Source organism: Doryrhamphus excisus, linkage group LG19 (genome assembly GCF_037039965.1).
Source record: "Doryrhamphus excisus strain RoL-2023G ecotype Guam linkage group LG19, RoL_Dexc_Guam_v1.1, whole genome shotgun sequence".
In the NCBI taxonomy this organism is placed as follows: Eukaryota; Metazoa; Chordata; class Actinopteri; order Syngnathiformes; family Syngnathidae; genus Doryrhamphus; species Doryrhamphus excisus.
The window spans coordinates 12,009,828-12,037,079 of record NC_136375.1 but is presented as its reverse complement, the minus strand read 5'-3'; the positions used below and the strand labels follow the sequence as shown (position 1 = coordinate 12,037,079).

Below are 27,252 nucleotides of genomic sequence, written 5' to 3'. Positions count from 1 at the left end.
AAAAAATACAGACGTACAGTATATGTACAGCAGGGGTGGGCCGTTGTAAACCTCTACACTACAGCATCATCTGGAGCAGTTCAGAGCCAATATTTATATAATAACACCATAATAAAATGTCAAAATACAAAATATAGATTATATTTACAGATTGCTATTACCAATTGACTTTGTCCGACAGTTTTGCTCTGAAAAATGTTGACGTTATTGAGGGACAGCCTGTGAGGCGACGCTTGCTAATCGTGTTTAATGAGATGGGCCAGCACTAACGATTGTGAAGGCCCTGTGCAGATGATAAGTGCTCTGTTAGCGTTTAGGCCAGAGAGAGAAGGCCTTGCTGGCCCTGACTGCACAACATTGACGTGCAGTATGATGTACGTCATGTGCATACTGTTGTATTATATATATAATAATATATATTTATGGGCGGCACGGGTAGCACGCAGACTTCACAGCTAGGAGACCAGTGTTCAATTCCACCCTCGGCCATCTCTGTGTGGAGTTTGCATGTTCTCACCGTGCATGCGTGGGTTTTCTCCGGGTACTCCGGTTTCCTCCCACATTCCAAAAACATGCTAGGTTAATTGGCAACTCCAAATTGTCCATAGGTATGAATGTGAGTGTGAATGGTTGTTTGTCTATATGTGCCCTGTGATTGGCTGGCGACCAGTCCAGGGACAGCTGGGATAGGCTCCAGCACCCTCCACGACCCTCGTGAGGAAAAAGCGGTAGAAAATGAATGAATGAATATATATTTATTATAATTGATTTTTAGCGGGTGCTTTTTAGAATTGTGCATGAGAAATTTCAAGCCAATCTGTTTTGTGGGGTGCAATAACAGCACAAACATGTACTGTATTTGTCTGAAAAATAATAGCACAGTTGTCAGAGTAGGGTTGCTTGTTTTGATCCATTTTAGCCGTTCAGCAGTAAAAGCATGCCCACTATAAACAAAAAAAGTGTGCTGTTTCCGTGGCTACTTGGGGCAGAGTACACCACTGCCCCTCACAGCAGAGAAAGGACAAGGACTTACGGCATGAACATAATTTGTCAACTTCAAGAAGAAGTAAGAACATATATTTTAAGCATATCTACACTGTAATCTACTTTGTCACCACAGGGGGCACTAAAATGCAAAATGGCCATTGTGTGATTAGAAGACAAAGTGTTATCTTTACAGATCCCCTTCTCAACATAGCTAAACATTGTTGACGAGTGATAAAATAGCTTGACAGCAACTTTATCTCCAAGCATCCACCTGTACGTGCATAAATGAGTGTGTGTGTGTGTGTTTATGCCAACCTTTCCCTGAAACTACCTAAATGGCCGTGCACCTGTACTTTACAGCTCAAGCAGTCAAACACTTTGCTTCCTTCATCTTCCATGGAATGTGTGTAATAATTAATAATCGATGTTCAAGGCCACTGAGGTGCTTTCCCCTCGAGGCAGGTGTGTCGCCGTGGGGGGAATCCCTAAAGTCCTTTCACTTATCAATATAACAAGCTGATGGATGACTGCTGTGTAAACTAAGGCTTCTCCTCCTCAGGGCCCGTGCACACAAAAAGCTGACAATGTGTCAGTGAATGCACCCCTGCTGTGTTGCTTCCTGCTATTATTTTTCCAATATGGCCACATGGTGGCGCTGTTATTAAACCCCATAAGTTGGATTGACTTGGAATTTCTCACACGCCAGTGTAACTTGAAGGTGTTTCGCCGAATCACCATGAAATTTGGTGCACAACTTAAGGGGACTGTCAAGTACATGTGTGTAAAGTTTTAGCAAGATTGGTTGCAAAACATCTTTGGTTTAGCAACTAATTGCCCGTATGACATTGACAGTTAATGATTTAAAGCTTTCTGTATGACATGTATGTTAGCATATTTTGAACTACAACCCATATTTATATGTCACAGGGCGTCCTAATTTCTTCACTCTTGTGGTAAACAAACAAAAAAACAACACATATTGTGTTGCATAATATCACGTCAGGGCTGGACGTGTTAGGCGTACTTCTACTCAGGTTTGCTTTGATTGGTGGCAACTGTGGTTGAATGATGCACTTCCAGTGTGTGTGTGTGTGTGTGTGTGTGTGTGTGTGTGTGTGTGCGGTTTGTGCTAAGGATGGGTGGAGTTTTGCTTTTTTTCACAAGAATGTGGCCCATTTAGTGAGAAATTACAGCGATGTAGGTCAAAGCTGCACAACAATGGTGCTTCCCGTCACTACTGACAATAAGATGAAGATTCCTTGCTTGCTTGAGTGTCTTTTCTTTTGCATATTCATGCAGAAAAGTGGGACAAAATTGCATTGTACCGTGAGTGGTATACACTCTGTTTATTTCACTTTATTAGTACTGCATGTGTATCAGTGTAAAACTTGTCATGCATTCTAGCCCAATCCCTATTTTTATATGATTTAGGTGTTTTTATGAAGGAAAAAAATGCCTTCCGCAGGCTTCGCTACATGTGGTAAAATAAAATTCTGTCACCTATCCATTTGTCAGATACAGATGTGGAAGCTGGAAGTTTGATCATTTTGGTTTTCTTCAGCTCACCTAGCTTGATGTTGCTGTTCAAATGTGAGTGTAATGTTAGCACTTTATGGTAATGGTAATGGTTTGATTTCATTTGAACATGCATCCGATTACAATTGAATGCATCACATAATCAGTTCACAGTTCCACATGTCCAAAAGGAGTAGGAAGAAGCAAAGCTTATTAAATCCTACCCCTCCATCTGGTACTTTTACAATCAGTAACTGTTACATTTGTTCACTTCCTGCTTTCCTAATATACTTTAAGTTTTTATTTTTTTAATTTTTGTCATGTACCGAAGTAGGAGGTGATATGAGCATCCAATGCCATAATGGGTACCATAGTAAGTGTCAACATAGTGATATATATAGCACATCATGACTGGTTCAAGACTCTTCATCCTTGTATTTAGCAAACATCAACTGCTTGAATTGGATCATCGTTGTGCATTTTGAGGGTCTTACTCAATCCATTCCATAGTTTGATTCCACAAACTGAAATGCTATGGCTTTTTAACGTAGTCCTAGCATAGAAGCATCATATTTCTCCTCTCTTGTAGAGAAGTATTGGATGACATTTTTAGGTAATTGGTTATTTTTAGCCTTATGCATTATTTTAGCTGTTTGAAGATGAACTATATCAGCAAATTTAAGTATTTGTGATTTTAGAAATAAAGAGTTAGTATATTCTCTGTAGGCGGCATGATGAATTATCCTTACTGACCTTTTTTGCAGTACATTTAGCGAGTGAAGCTTTTATAGCTATTACACCATATTTTCACAAAGCTATGCTAGCGTCCCACTCCTTAGTGTTACATTATTGTAGGCGATACATGGCATCTACTACGTTGGACAAGTGTTGCGTTACAGTAGGTCCCCACTATGTCATGATTCGGTGTATTGTATGAGTTTTTTTTGTGGGAAAACCCACAATTATGTGCTTTTAATCATTGTAATTAGTTTGTTTATTGTTAGAAAATCCGTCTCATTCACCGGAGGTTGGCAAAAAGGCTAGCCTAGCATGTGGCTGCTGATGAAATGTGAGTATAATGTTAGCATCAATGTTGCTAACGTTTGTCACAGTCTATATTTTATCATGTACGGCATCTATTACTGCGAGATAAGTGTAGGGTTGGAGTCTAAAAGTGGATAAAGTACACAATAGTGCTAAAACGGCTTATTAGCATTAACGCTAAAGACACAAGGGGCTTACTAGAAGCACTTTAAACTGTCTCCATTCCAGCAACAAGGCTAGAGTTGGGACGATAAAGTATTGTGGGTCCTGTGATATTTATTTCAAATATTATCAACTTGTAGTCGGTTGGCGCCTGTTTTTCTCTGATGTTGTTGTTATTGTGGTACTTCTCACTTCCTCCCACAGAATCTTTGTTTATGGCAGTGTGTGTGTGTGTGTGTGTGTGTTTGCAGTCACGTGATGTCGACCAACCACAGTCACACACGCATGTGGTATCCCTCATCATCATCATCATCACCATCATCGTTCCCAGGTAACAGGTCACAGCTCGCCGGTGTCGTCAGCCCCCTTCTGTGACGAAGATGCGTCACGTGATGGATGAAGTTTTGCATAATTCCCGCTTCTCTTTTTCCGCTGCAGGCACTCTCATCCACTGCAGACAGAGACGTCCGCAGACGGTACGGATGAGGAGGAGACAGCAGACGCAGTAAAAGTGTTGTCCCGATCTACTGTGAGCGCCATGATGGAGCAGCAAGCACTGGGAATATGAGGAAGCGGAAGTGGAAAGGTATGGCAGCTGAGTCGTGGCGAGGGTGAGGATAAGGCCCGCTCGGGAGATTCACTCAAGCCAACGCAGGTGAAGCGTGGTCGCCGCGAAGCGTCTGGGACGTGGGTTGATGCAACAATGCTTGTTGACTGTCAACAGTCGTGTTTCTAAACGCAACATCTCATCGTAGCTCATCATCAACGCCAATAAAAATGTCCAAATAGTGGTGGCAAACAATGCAGTCAACACTCCCTATCCATCTGTTGTTTTTTTTTTTTTTTTTTTTTACAATCCCACAGCTTCTTATCTCTCTGCACGGCTGTGCTCCTTAAACCACCACCCCCCCCCCCAGACGAGACCTGACCCCCAAACCCCTCGTAAACCCTCATGTTCAACTCTGATAACTACACTGTGGTTTTCTTTGTGTGTGTGCGTGCATGTGTGTGTGTTTGTGTAGTGTTTATCAGCAATTGCAAACAAGTGTCAGAGGTGCCACAGTAGTGCAATGCAAAATCTAGCCTTGATGCTCCGGTTTAGACAACTTAAAAGTTCTTTTAGCGTTAATGCTAATGAGCCCTGTTTGTCTCTGAGCGGGTGTGTGTCTCCAAGAAGCGCCATTGTGTACTTCATCTACTTTTACTATAATATATACTGGAAGTCTGCACTTATCGTGAAGTAATAGATGCCATACATCGTTTAATAAAGAGTGGGATAAACATTAGCAACACTCGTATATAGCGATGTGATGCCAAAGTGCTAACATTACACTCACATCTTAGCAGCAAACTCATGCTAAGTTAGCTTTTTTGCTAAAGAGGAAAAAAAAACAATCAAACAGCTTCCACATCTGGAGCTGACTGATGCACAGCTTGATTTGAAGATGTGTAGCGAAGCCTGGGGGAGTGTTTTTTTTTCTTTCGTGGATAGCGGCAACTTCGAAAGCCACCATTTGAGCACCCGTTCCTTCCAAAGTGAAGAATTTGTTCAATTTTTCTCATGTTTGGGTGTCCAAAGTGCGGTCCGGGGGCCACTTTTGACCAGCGGCACATTGTAAAAATATAACTTTGAAAAATCAGCAGTAATTTTACAAGAAAAACATCAAAATATTAACACAAAAAAGTAGTCATTTATGAGAATAACCTCGTAATATTATGATGTAAAAAACACCCATAATTTTAGTATCATAAAGTGTATCATAAAGGTGTAAAAGATAAGAATATTTTGATTATAATGTTGAAATATTATGGAAATAAAAACAGAATTCTGAGATGAAAATTTACAAGAAAAAAAATCTAAAAAAAACCCAGAAACAATATAAAAAACAGCTGTAATTTTATGAGAACAAAATAAAAATATTAAGAAAAATTGTGTTCTACCAAGAAAAAAGGCTGCAATTTTACAAGAGGTTGGAATATTATGAGGAAAAATAATATCACTTTAGTAGCACAGAATTTTAATATTAAATATTTTAATATTAAATAAGTTATAATATTATGAGAAACCTTCATTTTGAGAGCCTTCAAAGTGAGAAAGTGACACGGCAGCCTAAACACTGAAGGTCACTGAAGGTTATTACAGATGCTGCAAACATCCTACGAAATACTCATAACCATAACGTCTTCCACAATAGGCCACTAGTGGCGCTATTGAGTCGCTGCAATAAATCAATGAACACAGTGCATTGAGATATTGGTGCCAATACACCATACAGCCACTTTGAAACTACCGCTGTGGTGTTATCTTTAGGTGGACAGGTGCCTGCAGCATCCTTCCATAAAACCATCACGCCCACGTGCATATTCAAACACGCGCCATGTTTGAACAGGATTTCCCGCAAAATACCTTCTCCACCCCCGGATAAAACAGCCCGGTAATAAATTCTCCTTCTACGGATGCCTTTTTACTGGATTTGATGGGCCTTTGGCCTGGTACTTCACATGTTGTCCAATATGGCGTTCAATGTGAGGAACACAGCAGGTTACGATGTTGGTGTTTGTTTTATCCAATCACATTTGCTCCATTTATCATTGTGATGAAGGTGAAGTGTTTGTCTTGGTAACATTAACCCTCCTTTTTTTCTCCTCCGTATTTGCATTTGTGCTTTTTTCAGACACGCTGACTGTTGAGCCCACAGGCTTTTTTCCACCTTTGCTAACAGGACGCCATTATTAGCAAGTACCCCTTGAGTACACACTGGCTAGTATGTGTGTGTGTGTGTGTGTGTGTGTGTGTGTACTCTCATCAGCATTTTCTTCATCCTCTGTGTGTGTGTGTATCTCCTTTCTGCTACACGAGGACAGATTATGCTGGCCAATTAAGTTGGCCAAAATCAATACAATAAATATCAATACAAATTAAATTCTAATATGAGTTTAATTTAAAAAACAAAAACAACTGAGAGCTAATTTATATTTGTAATAATTTTATTTAGCTGATGATTATTTTATATATATCTATATATGTATTTTTTAAATTTTATAACTGTAGTTTTATCAAATTATTATTGTTGTTGTTTTTGTTTTTAACACAAATAATAAAAAGAGTAACACAAATATTTTTATTATTAATAAAATATATTAAAATATTTTATTATTATTAATAATAAAATATTATTATTTCTTATTAATAAATTAATTTAATTATGTTTTCTACAATATGTATTATTATATCTCAGTAAATGTTTATGTACGATTTTATTGCTTTTTAGGAATTATTTAATGTATTAACTTATTGTTATGAATATGAGCCAGTTGTACCATATATTGAATATCATGAGATTATGCAGATGTATTTAATGTACTACATTCAATACTGTTCCTAATATTTTGTTCATCTTATTCAGCTACGTGTGCATTATAATTATAATTTCATATTTTTACCATATATTTTTTATGTTTATTTTATTGTATATATAAATTAATAATAATAATAATAATGATTTTCAGGGTTATGATTAAAATCAGAGATGGCTGTCGGTATGAAGCCGCTTTCGCATCTCATTATGTTTCATCTTTACACGCACACACACACACAGTACATATACATACAGTACATACACTTGCTATCCTCAGCTGTCCATCTTGGAAGTGATGATGTAAGAGCAGCGTCCACCAGTTTATTTCATAACAGGTGTCTTGCATACAAAGGCAAAGTGTGTGTGTGTGTGTGTGTGTTAGTGTGTGTGTGTGTTTGCCTTTCCAGCTGGGTTGTGTTTTTGCACCGCCGACCACAAACAAGCCTGAGGTCGTAGCGGGAGTATTGTTGTCTCATTGGTGCAATTATGCACACACACACACACACCTACTTTCACTCCGCCCACTTGGCCCAGCCTCCACATGAGTGGAAAGACAGGAGAGGGGGGACCCTGGGTAGAAATGTCCTAAATTGGGGAAGTCGAGCGTGATGGTGACATGTGAATCCACTTGTCAGCATCGCTTAGAGACAACAATGGAGGGCATGCACTGGAGGGGGAGTTCATACTAGAGGAGGCTTACAGTACAACACACACACACTTCTTCTTGTTGACGTGTGTGTTTACCTTTCTGGAGCCAAAAAATGTAATTTTAGGAAGCTTTCTTTGGTACTTTCCTCAACATTGTAGCCACAAATTTGTCAATACATGAAATAATATAGCCATACAAAAAACTGGTGTCAATGAAAAAAATAGCAATTATAGGGAAAAAAATGGTACTGCTTTGTATTTTGTCGCCCAAAATAAAAATATTTTTATGTATTCATTAAAAAAAATTATAAAATCAGAAAAATTTAAGTAAAATATTAGTATTTATTTATTTTTAATGAGTAATTTTAGGTTGTGAAATGATTCTGTATTAATTTTATGAAATCATATTCTTTTTATGTGAACTGGTGCGAAACTTTGCAACAAATAGTTGATAGATGACAGAAACCAAAATAAAGTTATTAAAAGTACAATTGTGAGTGATGAGTAATATTTTGCTGAGTCTTGTGAGGGGAGGGCTTGTGAGCGTGGATGTGTGTGCGTGTGTGTGTGTGTGTGTGTGGTGGTCTCCAATTGAAAGGCCCTTCCTTCTGCTCTATTTACCCAGGTGAATAGAGAAGTTGGACCAAGCCTAAGCGGGAAAACATGTCATTTGCTGTGTGTGTGTGTGTGTGTGTGTGTGTGTGTGTGTGTGTGCGTGCGCATGACTCCCCCAATGTCTCACTTTAATACACACACGCACGCTGTCTGTGTGTTGCTGTTGTTGTGCACGCGGATGGTGAATAAAATGAGGTGGTCTTAATGGACGTGTCTGCCATGGTAATGTGCTTAGTGCCCATTGGGTTGTGTGTCAAAACGCTGCACCTGAACCCACCACAAGGGCTGCACGAGCATGTTCTTTATGCACACGTGCAGATGGTGGAGTGTAATGCTCGCCAGTTTGTTTGCAAAGCAACACAAAAGCTACATCAGTGATGTCCATGAAATTCTGCGGAGGGGTGGCAAATGTGCCGGGCAATAATCCATTCAAATTTGGTGAGGATCCAAAAAAAAGACACAAGATCTGACTTTATTTTGTAAATACAAATACAAATTCAGCCAAGGTTGTGTCTTCCAATGTACTGAATCCAGTAAATTTTGGTCTGAATTTGGAAAAAATCCAATTTATTTGCGTTTTTGAACAAAATATGCATCAGGAAAGCAACTTTGACAATTGTTTGTCCACATATGCTGTCAAAATATTGGGGCCCTAATGTTGAGCCTTGTGGGATGCCACCAGTTTCCTATTAGCTGCTTTCCCTGATGGAAATAGTTAGTTTCATTTAATGTAGAACATGCAAAGCCTACAATTTGAGATTGTTTTGTTGTTTCCGTGGTAGTTTTAATTGTAGTTAACAAAATATATATCGCGGCAGTCTTGAGTCAAGATGGCCGGAAGCACTTTAGCCTGTTTCAGCTTGACAAGACAGCTCAGACAAGAGGTCAAACACAAACCAAATAACACAATATAACACATAACACAGTAAACTAGCACATAACATTATTTATTTAATGTTAGACCAAAATCTGAGACCCCACATAGTCGATCTCCTTGTAAAATATGCACCCGACAAGACAGGAAGTAAAGACAAATATCAGTGAAGAGGCTTGTTGCTGGTCGATAATGGTGCTAGAAATCGAAATAAACAAACTTGTACTACAACAGTATATGGGTATTAAAATCACTACCATACACAGCATTAAAGAGGTGTCCGCAAAGCATGCTGGGTAGCCAAGCTGCCCCCCCCCCCCCCCCCGCAAGATTGTGTGTTCCAATGCACTGAATCATAAAATCCAATTTATTTGAGTTTTTGAACAAAATATGCATCAGGAAAGCAACTTTGACAATTGTTTGTCCACTGTGCTGTAAAAATATTGGGGCCCTAATGTTGAGCCTTGTGGGATGCCACCAGTTTCCTATTAGCTGTTTTGCCCTGATGGAAATAGTTAAAGTTTCATTTAATGTAGAACATACAAAGCTTAAAATTTGACAAACAAACGCAAACGGTGCCCGCAAAGCATGCTGGGTAGCCAAGCTGCTAGTCCGCAGCACAAGTCAAATCAGCTCCTTTCTAATATGCAACTTGATGTAGAATATCTGAATGAGCTTATGGAGGAAGACCAGGAAGTGTTCAGGTCTCGGCGGAGGTCTTTTCTCCAGTCGTTCATTAGGTCTTCCACAAACCGTACGCCCTCTTTTTGGTCCATGCTGCACTTTGACACAGTTGGCACCACCTTGGCAGTACTGACCTACTTTATTCCCCCCAAAATGTACAGTTATTGTCGGGGCCTATCTGCTCTACGCACATGTCTCTACGCGTCTTTTTTCTTTTTCTTTGTCCCCCAAGGAAAAACAACAAACAAACGGCCGTCAACGAATGGCGTCCAAATCTGGGCCGGCGCTAACTGTAAAGCGAAGAGCCTAATCACCTCAGCAGCAGCGCTAACAGTCGGTCGGTCTCGCTCGCTCGCTCTTTTTTTTGTCGTCTGCCGCCTCCCCCTATCTGTTCACGCCGCCTCTGGTCGTCGTGTATCTACGCTCAATCTGTGTTGTTGTATGTGTGCCTTTTGGGATTGTAGGTGTTTGTGTGCGTGTGTGTGGAGGGCCTCACGTGGCGGAAGGACCACTCGGGACCAGCAGGTCCAGCACCTTTACTTCTGTCTGCAAGGCTAGGTGCAAGGTCGGCCACCATGGCTAGCATCTTTGTGCCGTAGCCGTACAAGTGGCTCGGTCATGATTCAGCAGTTGCGTTGCAGTAATACAGTATTTGTTATTGTTTACAGACAGTATTTTCTATTGTCAACTGGAGTCATCAAAAAAGATCCAAATTCATGCAATTTCAGCACAATAATTATTTATTTATTTATTCATTTTATGGTTTTATTTTTGTGTATATTTTATTTAAAAAAAGTTATAAAATTATTTATTTTTAATTATTTTTTATTTTTAATAATAATTTTTAATTATTATTTTACATTGTCATTATTTATTTTTTATTTATAATGAAATTTAAATTAAATGTAATTTTATTTTATTTTATTGAAATGTGGCTGCACGCAGTGGTTAGCGCGCAGACCTCACAGCTAGGAGATCGGAGTTCAATTCCAACCTCGGTCATCTCCGTGTGGAGTTTGCATGTTCTCCCCGTGCATGCGTGGGTTTTCTCCGGGTACTCCGGTTTCCTCCCACATTCCAAAAACATGCTAGGTTAATTGGCCACTCCAAATTGTCCATAGGTATGAATGTGAGTGTGAATGGTTGTTTGTCTATATGTGCCCTGTGATTGGCTGGCCACCAGTCCAGGGTGTACCCCTCCTCTCGCCCAAAGACAGCTGGGATAGGCTCCAGCACCCCCGCCACCCTCGTGAGGATAAGCAGTACGAAATGAATGAATGAATGAATTATTGAACTATAATTTATTATTAATGTATTTGTTTATGTATATATTTTTCTCATTCCATTCTAGACTGATACAATTTCCGACCAAACAACCCGAAGAAAGTCCTATGGGAAAATTCGTCATACCAAAAAGCAAAGGCCTGACAGGTATGATTGACATTGTTGTATATCGTTATGTAACTGAATATTTCTAACATTGTAATCTTTCTGCCATTGAATTAGAAAGCAGACATTGGAAGTGGCTAACATTCCGATGAACCCTGCTGACACCACTTCATTGTTAATATACCTACCCTGCCTTCATTACTCTCCTCATCTTGGTACCATGGATGGGGAGGCCGGGGGGGGGGGTTATCAGACCCGAGCAGCCCAGCCCAGCCCTCCTACCTGACCGCCGGCAGCAGGGAGCGGCTGCCCTTGTCTCTCCGACCACAACAGCGTCCAGGGAATGAGGAAATCAGACCGGAGTAATCTATGCAAGGCCAGAGTGCACCAGTACTGTAAGTGCATGATGTGTGTGTGTGTTTGTGTATATGTGTGTAAGTGAGCCCGCCACTTCTGCAACATCCGGCTATAAATCCATTGCGACATGTCAAACTGAATTTATGAGCCAATCAGCTTACGACAGACACGTTTGATTTGAAAAGGGAAAGCATGGCTTTCCAAAAAAAATGCGGAAGCTTCTGCTTTTACATTTGAGGGTATACTTGACACTTTCAAAAGTACTGAGAAGACAAGTTGCTGTCCATTATCACGGTCTCATGTGGTCCTGGCTCGCATGGCGAATGCAACGCAATGATAACATTCCTCATGTGCTGCTACTAGTAGATAAAAGCACCTCCTGCTCAACGAGGGCTTGGTTTTTTTCTTGTTGTTTTTTGGGGGGCACTCACATGTACAGTAGTGGTCAGCTTTTTTTCAGTGGGATTTTGTCTGAAAATTCATGCAAAATATGTATAGATTTGACAAAATTTTGTAAACATGCCCGAACAAAAAAACGCAAAACGGACTTAACCCCCCCCATCAAAATAAATGTTGTCATACATTGGTTTTTAATGACATTTTTGTAGGATATATAATGTTTTTTTTTCTGCAAAACAGCAACATGCATCAGAAAATGTACTAATGCACTTATATAGAACCATGCTGTAAAAATCTTGAGGCTCAGCGTTGAGCCCTGTGGAACACCACCGGTTTACTACTGGCACTATTATTAAAAAAAATATATATATACTGTTTTTGTGGTTTAAAAGGTTTTTTAGATATTTATATGTTACTTTATTTTATTTAATTATTAAATTATTATTATTAATGATTATTATTATTATTTCATTATTATTATTATTTAATATTTGAATGATACTCTGACATCGTAACGGCTGAATTAAGTGTAACACGTCTGCTACCTTTATGTGTGTGTTTTTGGGGGGTTTTTTGGCCGGACAACAGAAAATTCAGAAAAAACTGAAAAATATTCAACATTAAAGCTTTATTATTATTATTATTATTTTTTTTTTCTACCGCTTGTCCTCACGAGGGTCGCAGGGGGTGCTGGAGCCTATCCCAGCTGTCTTCGGGCGAGAGGCGGGGTACACCCTGGACTGGTGGCCAGCCAATCACAGGGCACATATAGACAAACAACCATTCACACTCACATTCATACCTATGGACAATTTGGAGTCGCCAATTAACCTAGCATGTTTTTGGAATGTGGGAGGAAACCGAAGTACCCGGAGAAAACCCATGCATGCACGGGGAGAACATGCAAACTCCACACAGAGATGGTGGCATTGAACTCGGGTCTCTTAGCTGTGAGGTCTGCGCTCTAATTACTATCTAATTACTATTATTATTATTATTATTGTTATTAATTCTTGACTAAATTCTCACAAGGACATGTTTTTGTGTTGGGTCATTGAATGTCCAGGGTGACACCACAGTACGTTATGTCTTCTCACAGTATCCATCTGACTGGTGTTTTTGCCAACAAACCGCACACACACACACACACACACACACACACACACACACACACAGCTGCCTTCTCACTGGGTGGAAGCAGGTGTCTGCGTGTCTCGTGGGCTTTGGGGCTTTGGGGGGAGTTTTTTGGTGCAGTAAAATTCCAAATGTGAAAGTCTGCCTGGTACAGCCCCCCCCCTCATAAACCCTCCGCATCCCCACCCACTTCATTCACACTGATAAAAGATACATTCATATCATAAGCGTTCCCTCTGAGACTTTCGAAGGGTTTTTGTTTTGCTTTTTAGGGTGCAGGTGGATGGATAGGGGTAAATATAGGGCCGGTTATGTGTTATTAATCATAAACGTGTCTGTGAATTGTGGTGCTACTTTTGGCTTCAAATATAAAACATCTCACTACAACGCTAACAAAATAAAGTTTACGATGTAATTTGTCTACAAATATACAAAAACAGGCACAAAGTTACAGAGTAAACTGTAAAACCCTGTGGGTTAAGTATTGAACCTGGTGGAACTCCACCAGTTTTCTACTGGCTCCAAATGTAAAACAGCTTTACTACAACATTGCCAAAATGAAGTTCTCTTGAATCTCTAATTTACCTTTAAAAATACACATTGACAAACACAAGGTTGAAGAGTAAACTGGCAAACTTGCTGGGTCGAGAATTGAGCCTGGTGGAACTCCACCGATTTTCTCCTGGCTTATTCGCACAACTACAAAGTTTATGATAAAAAAAAAAAATCAACACAAGCTTGTAATAAAAAACACACTTTATTTACTAGGCAGTATGGAAAAGTATAAAAAATGTGAAAACTTGGCTTCATAAACAATCATTTTAGCACACAAGCTAGTATGAAACAATGTATAAAACATGTATTTTTCTTAAAAACAAAAACAAAAAAACAAAATGACCGCCTAAGTGTTTGAAATGGGCTACTGCAGTCTTGGTAAAGAAAATAAAATGCTGATTGGATACACAAAACTATTGAAAGAAATGTTGAAAAACAACACCGGCAGCATACCATGCACAGTCGCTGCCGGACTTGTCATAAAATATCAGTGTTTAGTACTCTGTTTTTTGTTTTTTTCTTTAAAATTGAGAAAATTCAAGTGCATTTTGATATCTGGATGAAGCTTGTGCTTTCACACAGAATAGGCTCATTTGATAAACAAACCAACATATGGATATGTACTGTATAGATACATAGATGTTTGTTCATGGAACGTGTGAAATTGAAAAAGGTGACAATGTGGTAAACGGTTAATACTAGGAAGGTTGTCCCTTTCTGCTGCGTAAAACGTGACTGATATACTATACAGCTTGTTCAGTAGTTTGAAGTGTTTTACATTGGCACACGCACCAAACACTTGAAATTTTCAGTAGACCCATTACAGCCTTTTGAAAAATACAAATAATAAACAGGTCAGTTTTCAATGCATGAAGATGCAACTGGATAATGCTAAGAGGGCTTAAATACTTTATCTTCCAACACTGCTCCGTTGGCCAATTGTTGAAAATAAAAAACATTTCAAACAGCAAATAAATTAATCAACTTGTTCTTTATATTAATATCAGAAATTCAGAATGAACAATAAAGCCCGTTGCCAAAGATATAGTTACCCCCGTTTATAACGCAAACATAGACAACAAGACCAAACGTATAAAAAAAAAAACGAAAGCAATTCTCTATATATGAAAATAATATATAGTCTTTGGTTGGCTGACCAGTGGTGTGGAGCCCCTCCCAACTGTTGTACCACGACAAATATGACCATCATCATCATCATGGGGTGACATCTACACGACCAGCGTCCTCGTCGGGAAGGCGTTGATGTACTTGTGGCTCTGCTCGGCCACCAGGATGTGATCCTCCGCTTTGCCCCAGGAGTTGAGCGGCTGTCGGGGCCAGAATAACCGTCAGAATCGGCTTTCAGTGATATTGCGATGGCGGCGGCTGTGGGTTACATACCGGTAGTTGGCTGTCAGTGGCCCTGAGAGGGAGGTGGTAGGTTTTGTGTGCGTCTTCACTCAGTAGCGAGCTTGTAATCAAGTCCTGATTGAAGGAAGAAAACATCAAATGAGTCTTTGTTTGTTTGAGACATGTTTAACCAGGAACATCACATGCTTACGTTTGCACAAAACCACTGAAAAGGAGTAGGAAGACGCAGAGCTTATTTAATCGTACCCCTTCTACATATCTGTTACTGATCATTCATACATACCGTATCTTATATCCAATAGTGCTTTTGTTTACAATTTGTTCATAACAGTCTGGTTCACTTCCTGTGTTTTCTAATTCAAGAGAAAGGAATGGAGAATGTAGCAATATGTAGGTGTAGCTATAATGAATCATGAAAAAAGATTTTTTAAAAATCTATGACAATCTACTCATTTCATTTCTGCTACATCTGCACTCTGACAAAAAGTCTCACTCTGTTCATGCCATTGTTCTATGGCAATACACTAAGGCATGGGGGTCAGTTACATTTATTGTTCCATTTATGTCTTATCCTACCAGGCCCACTGCCCACCGGACATTGCTTTCTAAAGGAAGAGTCTTGTCATGTTTTAAACTAACAAGCTCTTGTGACACCCCTACCATGAAGTAAAGATGAGAAAAAAACCAAAAAGTGAGAGTATATAACTTATAGCAATGTTACATCAAATAAATAGGCCGTAATATAAGAATCCCGAGTGACACAAAACAGCTAGAGTATAAATCATATGTTGATGTACGTTATATGCTTAGCATCTAATTTGTCTCCCAGTTCCACTTACTGGCACTTCCTGTGCGGCCCCATTTGGTGAGAAGAGCTGCGTGTGAAGGTCCTGTCCTTCCCATTGCATGTATGGGCTCCTCTCACATGGCGACTCCACCTTGGGCAACAAAACATGGTCAGATCATGTGATCATTTCTCCAAATTGGAAGTAAATTGCATGTTAGTGTGCTTCCTCTTTGTTACCTCTTGTTTGATCTTCTTCAGAGGCGGGTGCTCAATGGCGCACTCCATCGGCTCCTGCTTGATGGTGTCCACATGCTGCTGATCCAAAGGAGCATTCTGAAAACACAGACAACACAACAGTGAGACGCCTCCAAATGAATGAAAGATACACAAGGACATCCTGTATGTGCTCACCAGCATTTTGAGCGGCCCATACTTGGCCTCCTGCAGGGCCAAGGCGGACCTGAAAGGCGTGGGTGTGCGAGGTGACGACTCCAGGATGGAACGGCGGATGTTCGGAGTTCTGAACCTACAACGGGGAGCATTTATCGTTCAAAAGTACTGCTGCAAATCTGTGCTACTCAACAAGTCGCTGCTGCTCACATGTCATTCTCCTTCTGAGGTCTGACGGCGTTGTCTGTGAGGGGCTTGGCGTCCACGGGCGAGCTCAGTGGAAGGTGCTCGCTGTCCGAGTGTTCTGGGCTCATGGACTGGTTGAGAAACTGTGAAACACACACAAATAAAAAAAGGTAAGAAAAGACGTTGATGTGTAGGATTAGAGTTAAAAATGGAGAGAAGTGGCTTGGTGGTGGGACAGAGTGATGGGGAGGAGGGAGAATGTCAATGATTGGCTGTGATGGACAGACTGGTGATTGATTGGCTTCTGATGGCAGGCGGCTGACTACCTGCCAGGGTGAAAAGGGAAGCCTTTTGACAGCCGAGGACTTGGGAGTTGAGCAGAGGAACGAGTTTGTTTTGAGAGTGCTCTTTTCCAAGATACCGCCGGTACCGGCCTCGCTCACTGAGGCGAAGGTCTGGGGAAAGGGGGGGCGGGAGATGACGGGTCAACGCCCACGGGTGGATAAAAAAAAAAAAACTTGAGTGCTATGCTACATGCTAAGACACGGCAGCACTGGCAGGATTTACTGTACATCATGTCCTGAAGTCAGGTGCTGTGTCCAACCAGGAAGTAGAGGCGATGGAACGTAGAGGCTTACCAAGTCAAGGACAGACTGGATGGCGTTGGTGTCATCGTTGCTGTCGCCGTCGCCAGGCGAAGCAGAGGCGCTCCCCTCGGGCAGGCAACTCTGATCCAAGGGCAGGGCCGGGGCGGCGGCCTGGTGATGAGGTAATGACATGGCCACGCCCTCTAAGGTGTGGGTCAAAGGGCTCTGGCTGGCCCAGCTTGGATAAGGCAAGTTGATCTGGCGGGAAAAAAAACCCAGCATTTTAGTGAAAGTGCAAGCCTGACAATAAGAGAAGGGGGGTCGAAATGGAAGAAAAGCAGAAAGGGAACTGAAGTTGGCAGGAGGGTGACAGCCGTGTTGTGTTGCACAAGGGGTCGTGGACACACACACACACATGCGCATACACACACACATACGCGAGGTCCTGTTTCATCACTTCTGCAGCAACAGGCACCCCCAGATGTTTCCTCCATCGTATTCACACAAAGCTAACCGCTGTCTCCTAAGCACCGGGTCAGGCTATGTGCACATAAATCCTGTTGTCAAACACACACACACACACACACACTCACTGGTAGTGATGGCTGGCCTCTCAGCTCGTTCTCTGTCGACATGAGCAGCAGTTCGATCTCTTTCACCCTCTTCTCCTTATCAGGGTCCTCCTCACCGTAGTGTCTCTGAAAGATGAGGAACAAGCAACATAAACGAGAGCTAACTTCTACTATTACTATTTTATTATTACTTTATCGCCATGTTTACCTGTTTAGCGGTGGTTCTGTGCTGGGGGATGCTCAGGAAGTGCAAGGCCAAAGGAAAGGGCACCTGAGTAGCCAATCACAAGTCAGTTAAACAAACAACACCCGTACCCGGAAACACACACGCCAATTTGCGCTCAACTCACTCTCTGTGCGTCTGACATGTACGAGTAGCTGAGCGGCGACGTGGCAGGAAGCTGCGTGTGACTGGGTGATTGATGCGGGAACGCCATGAGGTGGGAGCTGGGCTTGGTGTAGCCGTGGCCGACCGAGAGCGGCGAGCCGACGCCCTTGGCCGCGCTCTGCAGGTAGCCCTCCTGCTCCACCTTGCGCCTCATGGTGGAGTTCCAGTGGTTCTTGATGGCGTTGTCCGTCCTTGTGGGCCAAACAGAACGTTCACTTATTTAACACAAGATCTCAAAACAAAAAAAGTCCCGTGGGCACTCAGCTTGGGACGATAGTAAATGAATTAATCACACAAAGAATGCAAATGAACTTGATCATTTTGCCGGGTTCAATGTATTGCCATGCCAACAGGCAGGAAGAGGGTTCACTCTGTGCATTGGTTTCAGCACCTTTGTGCATTTGTTCCATACAACTCTTTGTCTCGGTGGGTGGAGGCGTGGCCACTAGTCTGCAAGGTCACTTAGTAGAAATTAAATTATAGTAGACTGCAATATTTTCTCATATATTTTTTATTATACTTATCTTAAAAAGTACTGTATCTCGTATCTTATTGTCTCGTGGCACCCGACTCATTTCATTCCATCCTTTACAAGTCCAACAAAAACGCTTACCTGCCAGGGAGCAGCTTAGCAATCTCAGCCCAGCGGTTGCCCAGCTTCTCGTGTGCCTGGTAGATGATGCGGTCCTCCTCTTCGGTCCACGAGGTCTTCTTCACCTCTGGGTTGAGGTGGTTGTGCCATCGCTCGCGGCACTGCTTGCCGATGCGCCCCTTCAGGTGCTTGGCGATGACCGACCAGCGCTTAGCACCGTACTTTTGAACCAGCTCTATCACCTGCAGGGGAGATAAGACGACAGTGAAAAGAATGGAGGGGACGCTGACAATAATAAAAAAAAGGTGTGTGACCATTAAAATGGATGACACCTTCCAGAAAAATCCCCCCACCCCTTCTTTATCTCTGTGTAGGTGACTGGCAACACCTGCCGAGCACCCAGGGAGTTTCCAATGGAACGTTAGCCACCCTGCTAATCATTACAGTGGCGTCTGGGTGGAAATACAAGCACCCATCGGACATGTTCAAAAAACACCTCCCTTGCAGGTTGGTGGTGTTGCATAACATTCATTCATTTTCTACCACTTTTCCTCACGAGGGTCACGGGGGGTGCCTATTCCAACGGTCACCAGCCAATCACAGGGCACATATAGACAAACAACCATTCACACTCACATTCATACCTATGGACAATTTGTAGTGGCCAATTAACCTAGCATGTTTTTGGAATGTGGGAGGAAACCGGAGTACCCGGAGAAAACCCACGCATGCACGGGAAGAACATGCAAGCTCCACACAGAGGGTGGAATTGAACCCTGGTCTCCTAGCTGTGAGGTCTGCGTGCTAACCACTCTACTACCGTGCCGCCCCATAACGTTTGTTCAGAAGGCTTTATAGGCATCCCATGACGTGTATTCTTAGCTGCTCTTTTTAGCCGTATTTCATATGCACAGAAAAGAGTAAGATGTGTGTTCATGTCTCACATAAGATGGCCAAAATTCCAAAAAAGGTGCACTTTTACTTTAAGAGGTCAAACAACACAAAACTCAAAATCCATTTGATATCATCGCTTGTTAATGCACAAACTCCCTGGCGTTTATTTTGGCATTTTCCGCTCACCTATCTCATCACAAGAGCTAAAAGTGGCTTTTACAGTCAATATAGCTTAGCATGTTTAAAGGTATGTTTTTTCTTAATTTTCCCCAAGCCACTGCTATATTGTACTCTCTTCCGTCCAATATTGGGAGATACCGGCCTAAAGGCAGTTCTTTTAAGTGGTCCTGCTTACCTAGAAATATTTAGCTTTTGTTTATTTTCATTGCCATGCGTTTGTTTCTATTTGTGTGACTTCCTGTTTACACTTGGATGTGTCAAACTGGAATTTTTCAAAATGATGGTTAATTATAATCCGGTTTAACCAAAATCTGCAAGCGTACACAAGACCAGGAGTCAAACAAAGTTCAGTCCAGGTTGCCCATGTGAACAAAATTGATCATGAAAACCCCAAGGAATGGGCTCCCCTTCTTACCCGCTGGTCTTCTTCTTTGGTCCAGGGCCCTTTGATTAGCTCTGGGTTGAGAACCTTTTGCCATCTGTGCTGACACTGCACATCCGTACGGTTCTGGTGGTCACATCACAAAGAATAGTCAACTTTAGCCGACACAAACAAACCAAAGTGTGTCTACGGTGGCGTGGTTTACTCACAGATAGTAAACTTGCGATGACTTTCCAGTCTTCTGATCCGTGAAGCTCGACAAGCTTCTTCAACTTCTCATCCTGGACAATGAAAAGGATGGAATGAGTAAAAGATCAATGTTGTGCGTTTTGTTCTGTCACAAACTTACCTCCTCCCTTGTCCAGCGCATTTTCCCAAGCTGCCGTTTACCGGGCTTTACCATTGTGCCGTCGTAATCGTGATCATACATCTCAGTCTCCTCCTCATCCTCCTCACTGCTGTAAACACTGAAAGAAATAGTCGACCTATTAGCTCTTTTAAATAATAACAGTCACTACTTTTCTATTCCTTTAAATCAGCATAGACAGTACAGTACTGACACACACACACACACACACACACGGGCACAGAACAAGTCATTCTTGAAGGTTTGGGTGCAGGCGTTCAGCCAAGACACCCACAAGTCGTGGAGGGAAAGTGGAGGGGGGGGTGACTTTATGGATGAACAGGTTCTTATGTTTTTGGTTTCTACAGATACTGGGATCGGCACATGTCATCGAAATTTCACGAGCTCGGCGTGTTCAGACCTGCAGCCGGATTGTACACCGCACACACACACACACACACACACACACACACACACACTCTGCAGCCAATCAGAATGTAGAGCAGGCACAATGTGGAGGCAAGGTAAGGTGCCGCAGTGCAACAGGTGAACAGGAACTACACGGATAAGATGTTTGCGCTGATGTTTGTCTACTTAATCAGGACACCCAAACTTCCTGATTGACAGCTATGCATTTTCCAACAGCCCGGCAATGGAGTCATATCATTTATGGACTCGCTGCTCGCAAACACACAAATAGCCCCTTTTCCATCCAGGAAGAGCCTCTCTCATTTACCTGGGAATTTTTAAAACCTTACTCGGGTACTTTACCACAACTTTCCCTGGAAAAGTACCAAGTAATGAAATGGGGTTTTTTTTGGTTACACACTAACTTTAATATTTCCTTGTTACAAGCTTTATTTGGGTTATTTTGGAAGTCTGACCTAATATAATCTGTTTATTTAAGCTTAAATTGACTTTTCTACCTGTGGTAGTAATGCAAGCCACATAGATGACCAGGAATTCTCTGCAAGTTACAGGACATGTTGATGGAATGGTGGGCTATTTCCAGTATGGGGGGGGGGACTTTATTCTGCATTTGTGTGCCAAATCAAGACTGATGCAAGAAGGTGTGTGAGCTTGTTAAATGAGACAAGTGTGAAAGTGACTGGCTTTGATCTACTGCAATAAAATGTTGACCTACTCTATAGAAAATGGCCACACTGCATCATACATAGTCATAAAAACAGTACCATATTAGTGAACACATGCATATGGCCATCCACAGGCATGGTTTGGTGAACACACACACACACACACTGCAGCCAATCAGATTGTGCAGCAGGCAAGATAGGTGCTGCTGTAGCGCAACAGGTGAAGATGTAAGATGATGATGCTGATTTTTCTCAACATTATCAAGAGGCACAACTTCCTGATTGATAGTTTTACAGGTTTGGGATGACGTGTAGTAAGTTAAGTACCTAGCTCTGCTGCTCACACACACACACACACACACACACACACACACACACGTCTATCCAAGAAAAGATGACAGTAAAGTGTAATAGGGGTAGAGGGTTGCTGACCTTTGCACTTCCACTTGAGTGATCTACCGTAATAAGTAAGTATGAAAGTGAAAACGCGGCTGCCTTTGATGAGGTGAACTACACCAATAAAACGCATATGCAATAAATGTGATACAACAAATACTCTCGGCGCACATGCGCACCACGCACACATCCATAGAGTTTTGCCGCATGCTAATAATGACAGCAGCCGAGGACCACCAGATGACCACCACCTGTCATAGGCGCGCGCGACACAAGCCCCCCCACGGACCCCCCCCACCCAAAAGTAGTAGTAGTAAACCAAGCAAAACAAGACAGAAGAAAATGTATAAAAGACTTGAAGCAACAACGCACATCTTAAAGCGACATGTGTGTTGTAGTTGTGGCGGGGCTCACCTGTTCCTCGGCCGCCGAGTCATGTCAGTCACTTCCCCCGGTGTGCTGCCTCACAAAAGCTTTCTATCCGCTCCCACTTTCACTATCCGCGCAGGGGTTTGTTCTACCGGCAAGCAGTCAGGTTGACATTAATTTAAACTCCAGCGAGCCTCCACTACGAGAGCTCCTCCTCCCACCACCGCACGCCGGCCCCCATGGCAGAGCCCCGCTAAAATTGGCGCTCTACATAGTACGCATGCGCCCTACGTTCACTTCACGTCTTAACGCTGTAGTAACGTTACAGTTATAGTCTTTACACTCACCGAACTCCGTTAATAAGGCAGACTCAGTTTAATATTTCCTACATGCCAATTTCTTATAACCCCAAAAGTACTATTCACATGAACCACTCAAGCACCATTCACTCTGTCGACTGGTGCTGTAATTTACGAGCACTCCATGAAAGCACTCGTACGCTCACACTCAGCAACCGCGCGTTTATGGCAGGTGGTCCGCGCTCAACTTTTTTTTTGGTCTTCTTTTTTCATCAAATTTCAAGAGTTACTTCTCTTTCTTGTGAAAAGGGAGAAGGAAGTTAGTAGTACAGGGACGAGGTAAACAATTGCGGAATGACCTTTTGGCATGCGAGGAAAGTGAAGTGCATGCACTGCTGCAGAGTAGATAAGGTTAAAGATAATAAAAAAAAAAACAGCCGCATGAGTTTATAACCTCGCAAGAACAAAGAACATAGTAGTTTACCTGTAAGTTGTTATGTACGGGAATAAAATGCACTGCCTGCCTGCCTTGATTTTTTTAAAAAGCCAAACCAGTTAATAAACTTACCAGAGCACCAGATAATACTTAATTCCTGTTACAGTATGTTTGGGGGGATGGGGGGGGGGGTGCACTGTTTATCAGTTATCTTAAAATGTATGCTCATTTATGTCCATGCCTTTTAGACTAGTAATAATCATTTAGCCAAACAAGAATACTGGGGATTGATCTGCATATGTATTATGATTTTGTTTTGGTCCCCCCCCTCCCCCCAGCACATGGGCTGTTTTCACTCAGCCATTCATGAAGAAGAAGAGGCTGCATGTTGGAGGAGGAGGAGGAGGGGTAAATGCTTTATTTGTATAAATGTGTCTTCACATTGTATTAGTTCCTCCATACGCGACCGTATTGTCCTGGTCACTTGTAATTACTATCACCCCTGATGAGCCTTTTGTCCCAGGGCAGTCATCAAAATAGTGGCCTTCACACACTCGCGCACACACACACAAGGCAGTGGACTAATGCAATAAGTGGACTGGACGAAATGAGAGCTATTTTAGCAACTTAAAGCATGCACGTGTAGTGTTAAATATAGTGTATGATCATAATGTGTCACATAGTTGCCAGCTTGTTTGCCTTGGCTGTAGGCTTCAAATCCCACACCTGTGTACACATGCATTGTTCCACTCTGTTTTGTTTTTTTGTCTAGAGGGATAGGTTCTTGCAATGTATCTAATGATATTGCAGCCAGCATCCATGCAGTAACACATACTTGCTAGCAATTGAGGCAACTTAACATGCAGGGAAATTTGCACCTATGCAAATGAAAACCCAAAAAATATCCAACCCAAGTCTGCACAAGCTCTAAATGTGCACTTTTTTTTCCCTCGAGGGCCATATTAAAAATAAACAAACCTCCATCTTGTTATCTGAAACCAAATTGAGGGGAGCAGAGCCAGGCTATGCAAATACACAAGTGGTTGAAGCAGGGCAGCCTGAGGTCCATTGAATCTTGGCCCAGGACATTTGCATGGGCGCGATTGGGCAGGTTAAGAGCAGCCATTTAGATGGCTCCTCCCCTCTCCCCTTTGCAAAGCTTTGTGTGCACAAGTTGGCTCATTTGAATGTTGTTTTAATGTAATGATGGCCTCTGGCCTTGAGATAGCATGCTAGCCAAACTATCAAACGCAGCGCTGGGAGCAGCAGCAAACAAGGTGGTATTTCTCTAATGTCATTCATGTCATAAAATGATGATCATTTAGCAGGGTTATTGCTGGTGCGCAACAGTGGTTCTCAATTATTTAATGTCTGGGCCCCCCACGTACACCCCTTCATGTATCTGTACAAACCACTGTATGATTTGCTGGCAAAATGGAGCTGCAACAAAGCAAATCTGCTTTAAAACGAATTCCAAGTTAGGTTTATTAACTCCGACGAGTTCAGGGTGGAGGATAAGTGGTATAGAAAATGGATGGATGGAAGTTTATGAACTCATTTTGGAGCACATCAGTCTGTGTGATTCTCAGAGTAGAGAAAAGGTGAAATGATTCACAGACATGTACATTTTTATATTTCCAAACTTTTCAAACTACAATAATGTTCACTTGGCAACTTATTTACTTTCAAAAAACCATATGTACTTTTTAACATTGGGTTTTTTTTAGGTGCAAAACATGCAACTATACTGCTTATATTATACAGTATGGGTTTCATTTGCAAGTATGCATTTACATGCAGTTTGTCCTTGGGGGTATTGGGTATTATTTCATAGGTTTGCTCCCTTAACAAACAGTACAGAACTTTTAAATATTCAACATTATTAAATGAAGCCCATAAAGTAATCTGTATGTCTATATAAGAACACATCTTTATCATAACCTCCTTTTGATGTGCACATAGCGACCTGGGTCATAATACAAAGCAAGTTATTTTATATGTGTTTGTATTTCCAAAGGTTTCCAACACCTTTGGACAGTAATTGGTACTTCACTGCTTTAGAGAAGTCAGCGTACAGCTTGTACAGATTTACTATCCACTGAAAATGTTTATTATTATATACTGTACATGTTACCTGTATATGTGGGAAGTCACTTGGGACGTCTGTCCGTAACGCTTTCAAGTGGAAAGTGACTCGATAGGCGTGTTTTGCACATGGGTTTCATCGCAAGTTGGCGGTGGTTGGGAATGTGTGAAAAGCATTAAGAACCATGTGCAACACTTGCTGAACTAATACAAGGAATAATCAAATAATAAGCTTACACATGACTTCATTTCTTTCATTTGCGCGGCCTGACAAAAGGTTTTGCATTGCACTCCGGAGGTGATTTAGTGTAAAAAAAAAAAATATGTAAAACATTACTTCATACCCTCTGCCAACCACTAGGATTATGTCTTCATCCCCTTTCTGGAGCTGCTATACAACATCGTAATCTGGACACAGATTACCGTGCTGTAATTGACTATGTGCAGCTATTAGCTTTCACTTCATTGCATAGACTTCATGCCTTCATGTTTGGAAGCATTATTACTATGGATGGATGCATGTAAAGCAGTCAACAATAATATATAGTCAATAGCGGTATTTTAAAGGAAAACTGCACTTTTTTGTAATTTTGCTCATCATCCACATGTCTTTGTATTTTCTGTACGTTCCAAAGATATAAATTCAAAGCAGCTAAGGATGTTACCTACTGGGATGCACCTACATACAACCTGCAACGCTCCATTGCGTTATGTGGCCTCCATAATATTAACCAAGCTACAGCAGGTACATTGTTATGCCAAAGAACTATGTTACTGGTGTAGTGACACCTCGCCACACCACGCAGGCTAGCTGTTAGCCGGCTCGCGACTAGCTTCACCACACAATGCCTCGGGCCGCTGCAGAAAGGTAACGCTACTGTTGATGTGCTTTTGTTTTTGAGTTTGGAAAGGTTAACGCAAGGTGTAGCGTTCCTTATTATGTTGATAATTAGTTGACTGCACAATCCACATAAGGATTGCGAATGATGGGCAAAAACATGACAACGTAACATTACAAATGTGATGATCCACCCATTCATGGAGCAATCTGTCCATCCATCTGTTTAATCCATTTAATCAGCCCAGCAGATACTTTTTTGGTACAAAAGGCCTGCGCGGGGGGGGGGCAACTGTTGTAAAGCGGCGACTCACTCAAATTCATTTGATTACGTTTGGATAAAGGAAGTCGACAGACTTTGGTAGAATGGAAACAACGCTACTCCTTTCAATGTTTTGTGGCTGTGAGATAAAATCACAATGCTTACTTATGACAATATTTTCCATCTCCGTTGTGGGGCTTTTTTGCGACTTTGAGATGTCCTAGAAACATTTAAAGGTGCAACACAACTCTGGGTTGGGGTCGCAAGTCAGTTTTCTTTTTTTAAGACTGCTAATCAAGATTGTGTCATATTTGTTGATAACACTGCATGAATTAACTTTTCTTTCTCAACATGGCAGGTGTCATTCACCAAACCTCAAGCAAAAGTCTATATATTACACCTGTGCTTTCATCAGATTATTGTCTTGGTATTTATATCCTTGTCATCATCACAAGCTGCTAATAAAACTGCAGACAAGACCGCCAGCATACACTTACCTGGCTGGATCATGTTATTTTTCACTCTGTGTGTTTTCAGTTGAAACCTAGATCAGGGCTGTCCAAAGTTTTTTTCAAATTACCACACTCCTGAAGCCACTTTTTATTAGATAAAACAGTGAAAAATATACATACACTGTGGGAATATTTTGCTAAATAAACCTTTTCTAAAAACTAAATGCAAGTAACAAACCAAAAAGTTGTACAGCATGGTTTAACAGTACAAAAAAAAAAAGCAAGCATGTTTCTCAAATGTTCTTAATTCAATTATAAAAAAACGCATGTACTCACCGGTCAAATCATTAGGAACAGGGCTGCAACACTGAGTGATGAAAGATGAATCCTGCCAGGGTCAGTGCCAGGTGCGGACTGTCCTGTGTTCTGTGTTTTTAGTCCTTTGTTCGTCAGTTAACCTCTTTGATTCTTTGATCCACTCACTCACTTTTCCCCGTTTGTAACTGATTTTTTAATAACTGATTTCATGATGTCATGAAAACATTGGCTCAGCGTCTCAAGATATGAAATACATTTTTCCACAGCATAAATCAATAAAATGCGTTTTATATCATAGGTAATAAA

The 27,252-nt window shown here is 41.5% G+C and overlaps 1 protein-coding gene and 2 long non-coding RNA genes across 5 annotated transcripts; 2 read left to right on the top strand and 1 right to left on the bottom strand.

Annotated features, from left to right (window-relative positions):
• The first annotated feature begins 4,183 nt into the window (after positions 1–4,183).
• On the top strand, positions 4,184–11,471 carry LOC144902074 (uncharacterized). Its single transcript, XR_013630320.1, has 3 exons — positions 4,184–4,294; positions 11,240–11,319; positions 11,395–11,471. It is a non-coding gene; the product is annotated as an uncharacterized LOC144902074 (long non-coding RNA).
• A 132-nt stretch (positions 11,472–11,603) lies between these two features.
• On the top strand, positions 11,604–17,175 carry LOC144902121 (uncharacterized). 2 transcript variants are annotated; one of them, XR_013630392.1, is made up of 5 exons: positions 11,604–11,672; positions 15,923–16,049; positions 16,139–16,435; positions 16,500–16,626; positions 17,064–17,175. It is a non-coding gene; the product is annotated as an uncharacterized LOC144902121 (long non-coding RNA). The 2 variants fall into 2 exon arrangements; XR_013630391.1 differs by lacking the exon at positions 17,064–17,175 and having other exon boundaries at positions 16,500–16,671.
• myb (MYB proto-oncogene, transcription factor) lies at positions 14,045–27,094 on the bottom strand. 2 transcript variants are annotated; one of them, XM_078799088.1, is made up of 15 exons: positions 26,965–27,094; positions 20,401–20,518; positions 20,261–20,332; positions 20,085–20,177; positions 18,617–18,837; positions 17,966–18,194; positions 17,824–17,886; positions 17,637–17,741; positions 17,095–17,301; positions 16,481–16,599; positions 16,292–16,406; positions 16,118–16,213; positions 15,933–16,031; positions 15,124–15,207; positions 14,045–15,050 (listed from the first exon to the last, which is right to left on the bottom strand). In XM_078799088.1, the coding sequence occupies exons 2-15, from the start codon at positions 20,479–20,481 to the stop codon at positions 14,952–14,954; spliced, it is 1,683 nt and encodes a 560-aa protein (XP_078655214.1). In that variant the 5' UTR covers positions 20,482–20,518; positions 26,965–27,094; the 3' UTR covers positions 14,045–14,951. The 2 variants fall into 2 exon arrangements, with proteins under 2 accessions (XP_078655214.1, XP_057912703.2); XM_058056720.2 differs by lacking the exon at positions 26,965–27,094 and adding an exon at positions 22,302–22,496.
• Between the last annotated feature and the right edge of the window lie 158 nt (positions 27,095–27,252).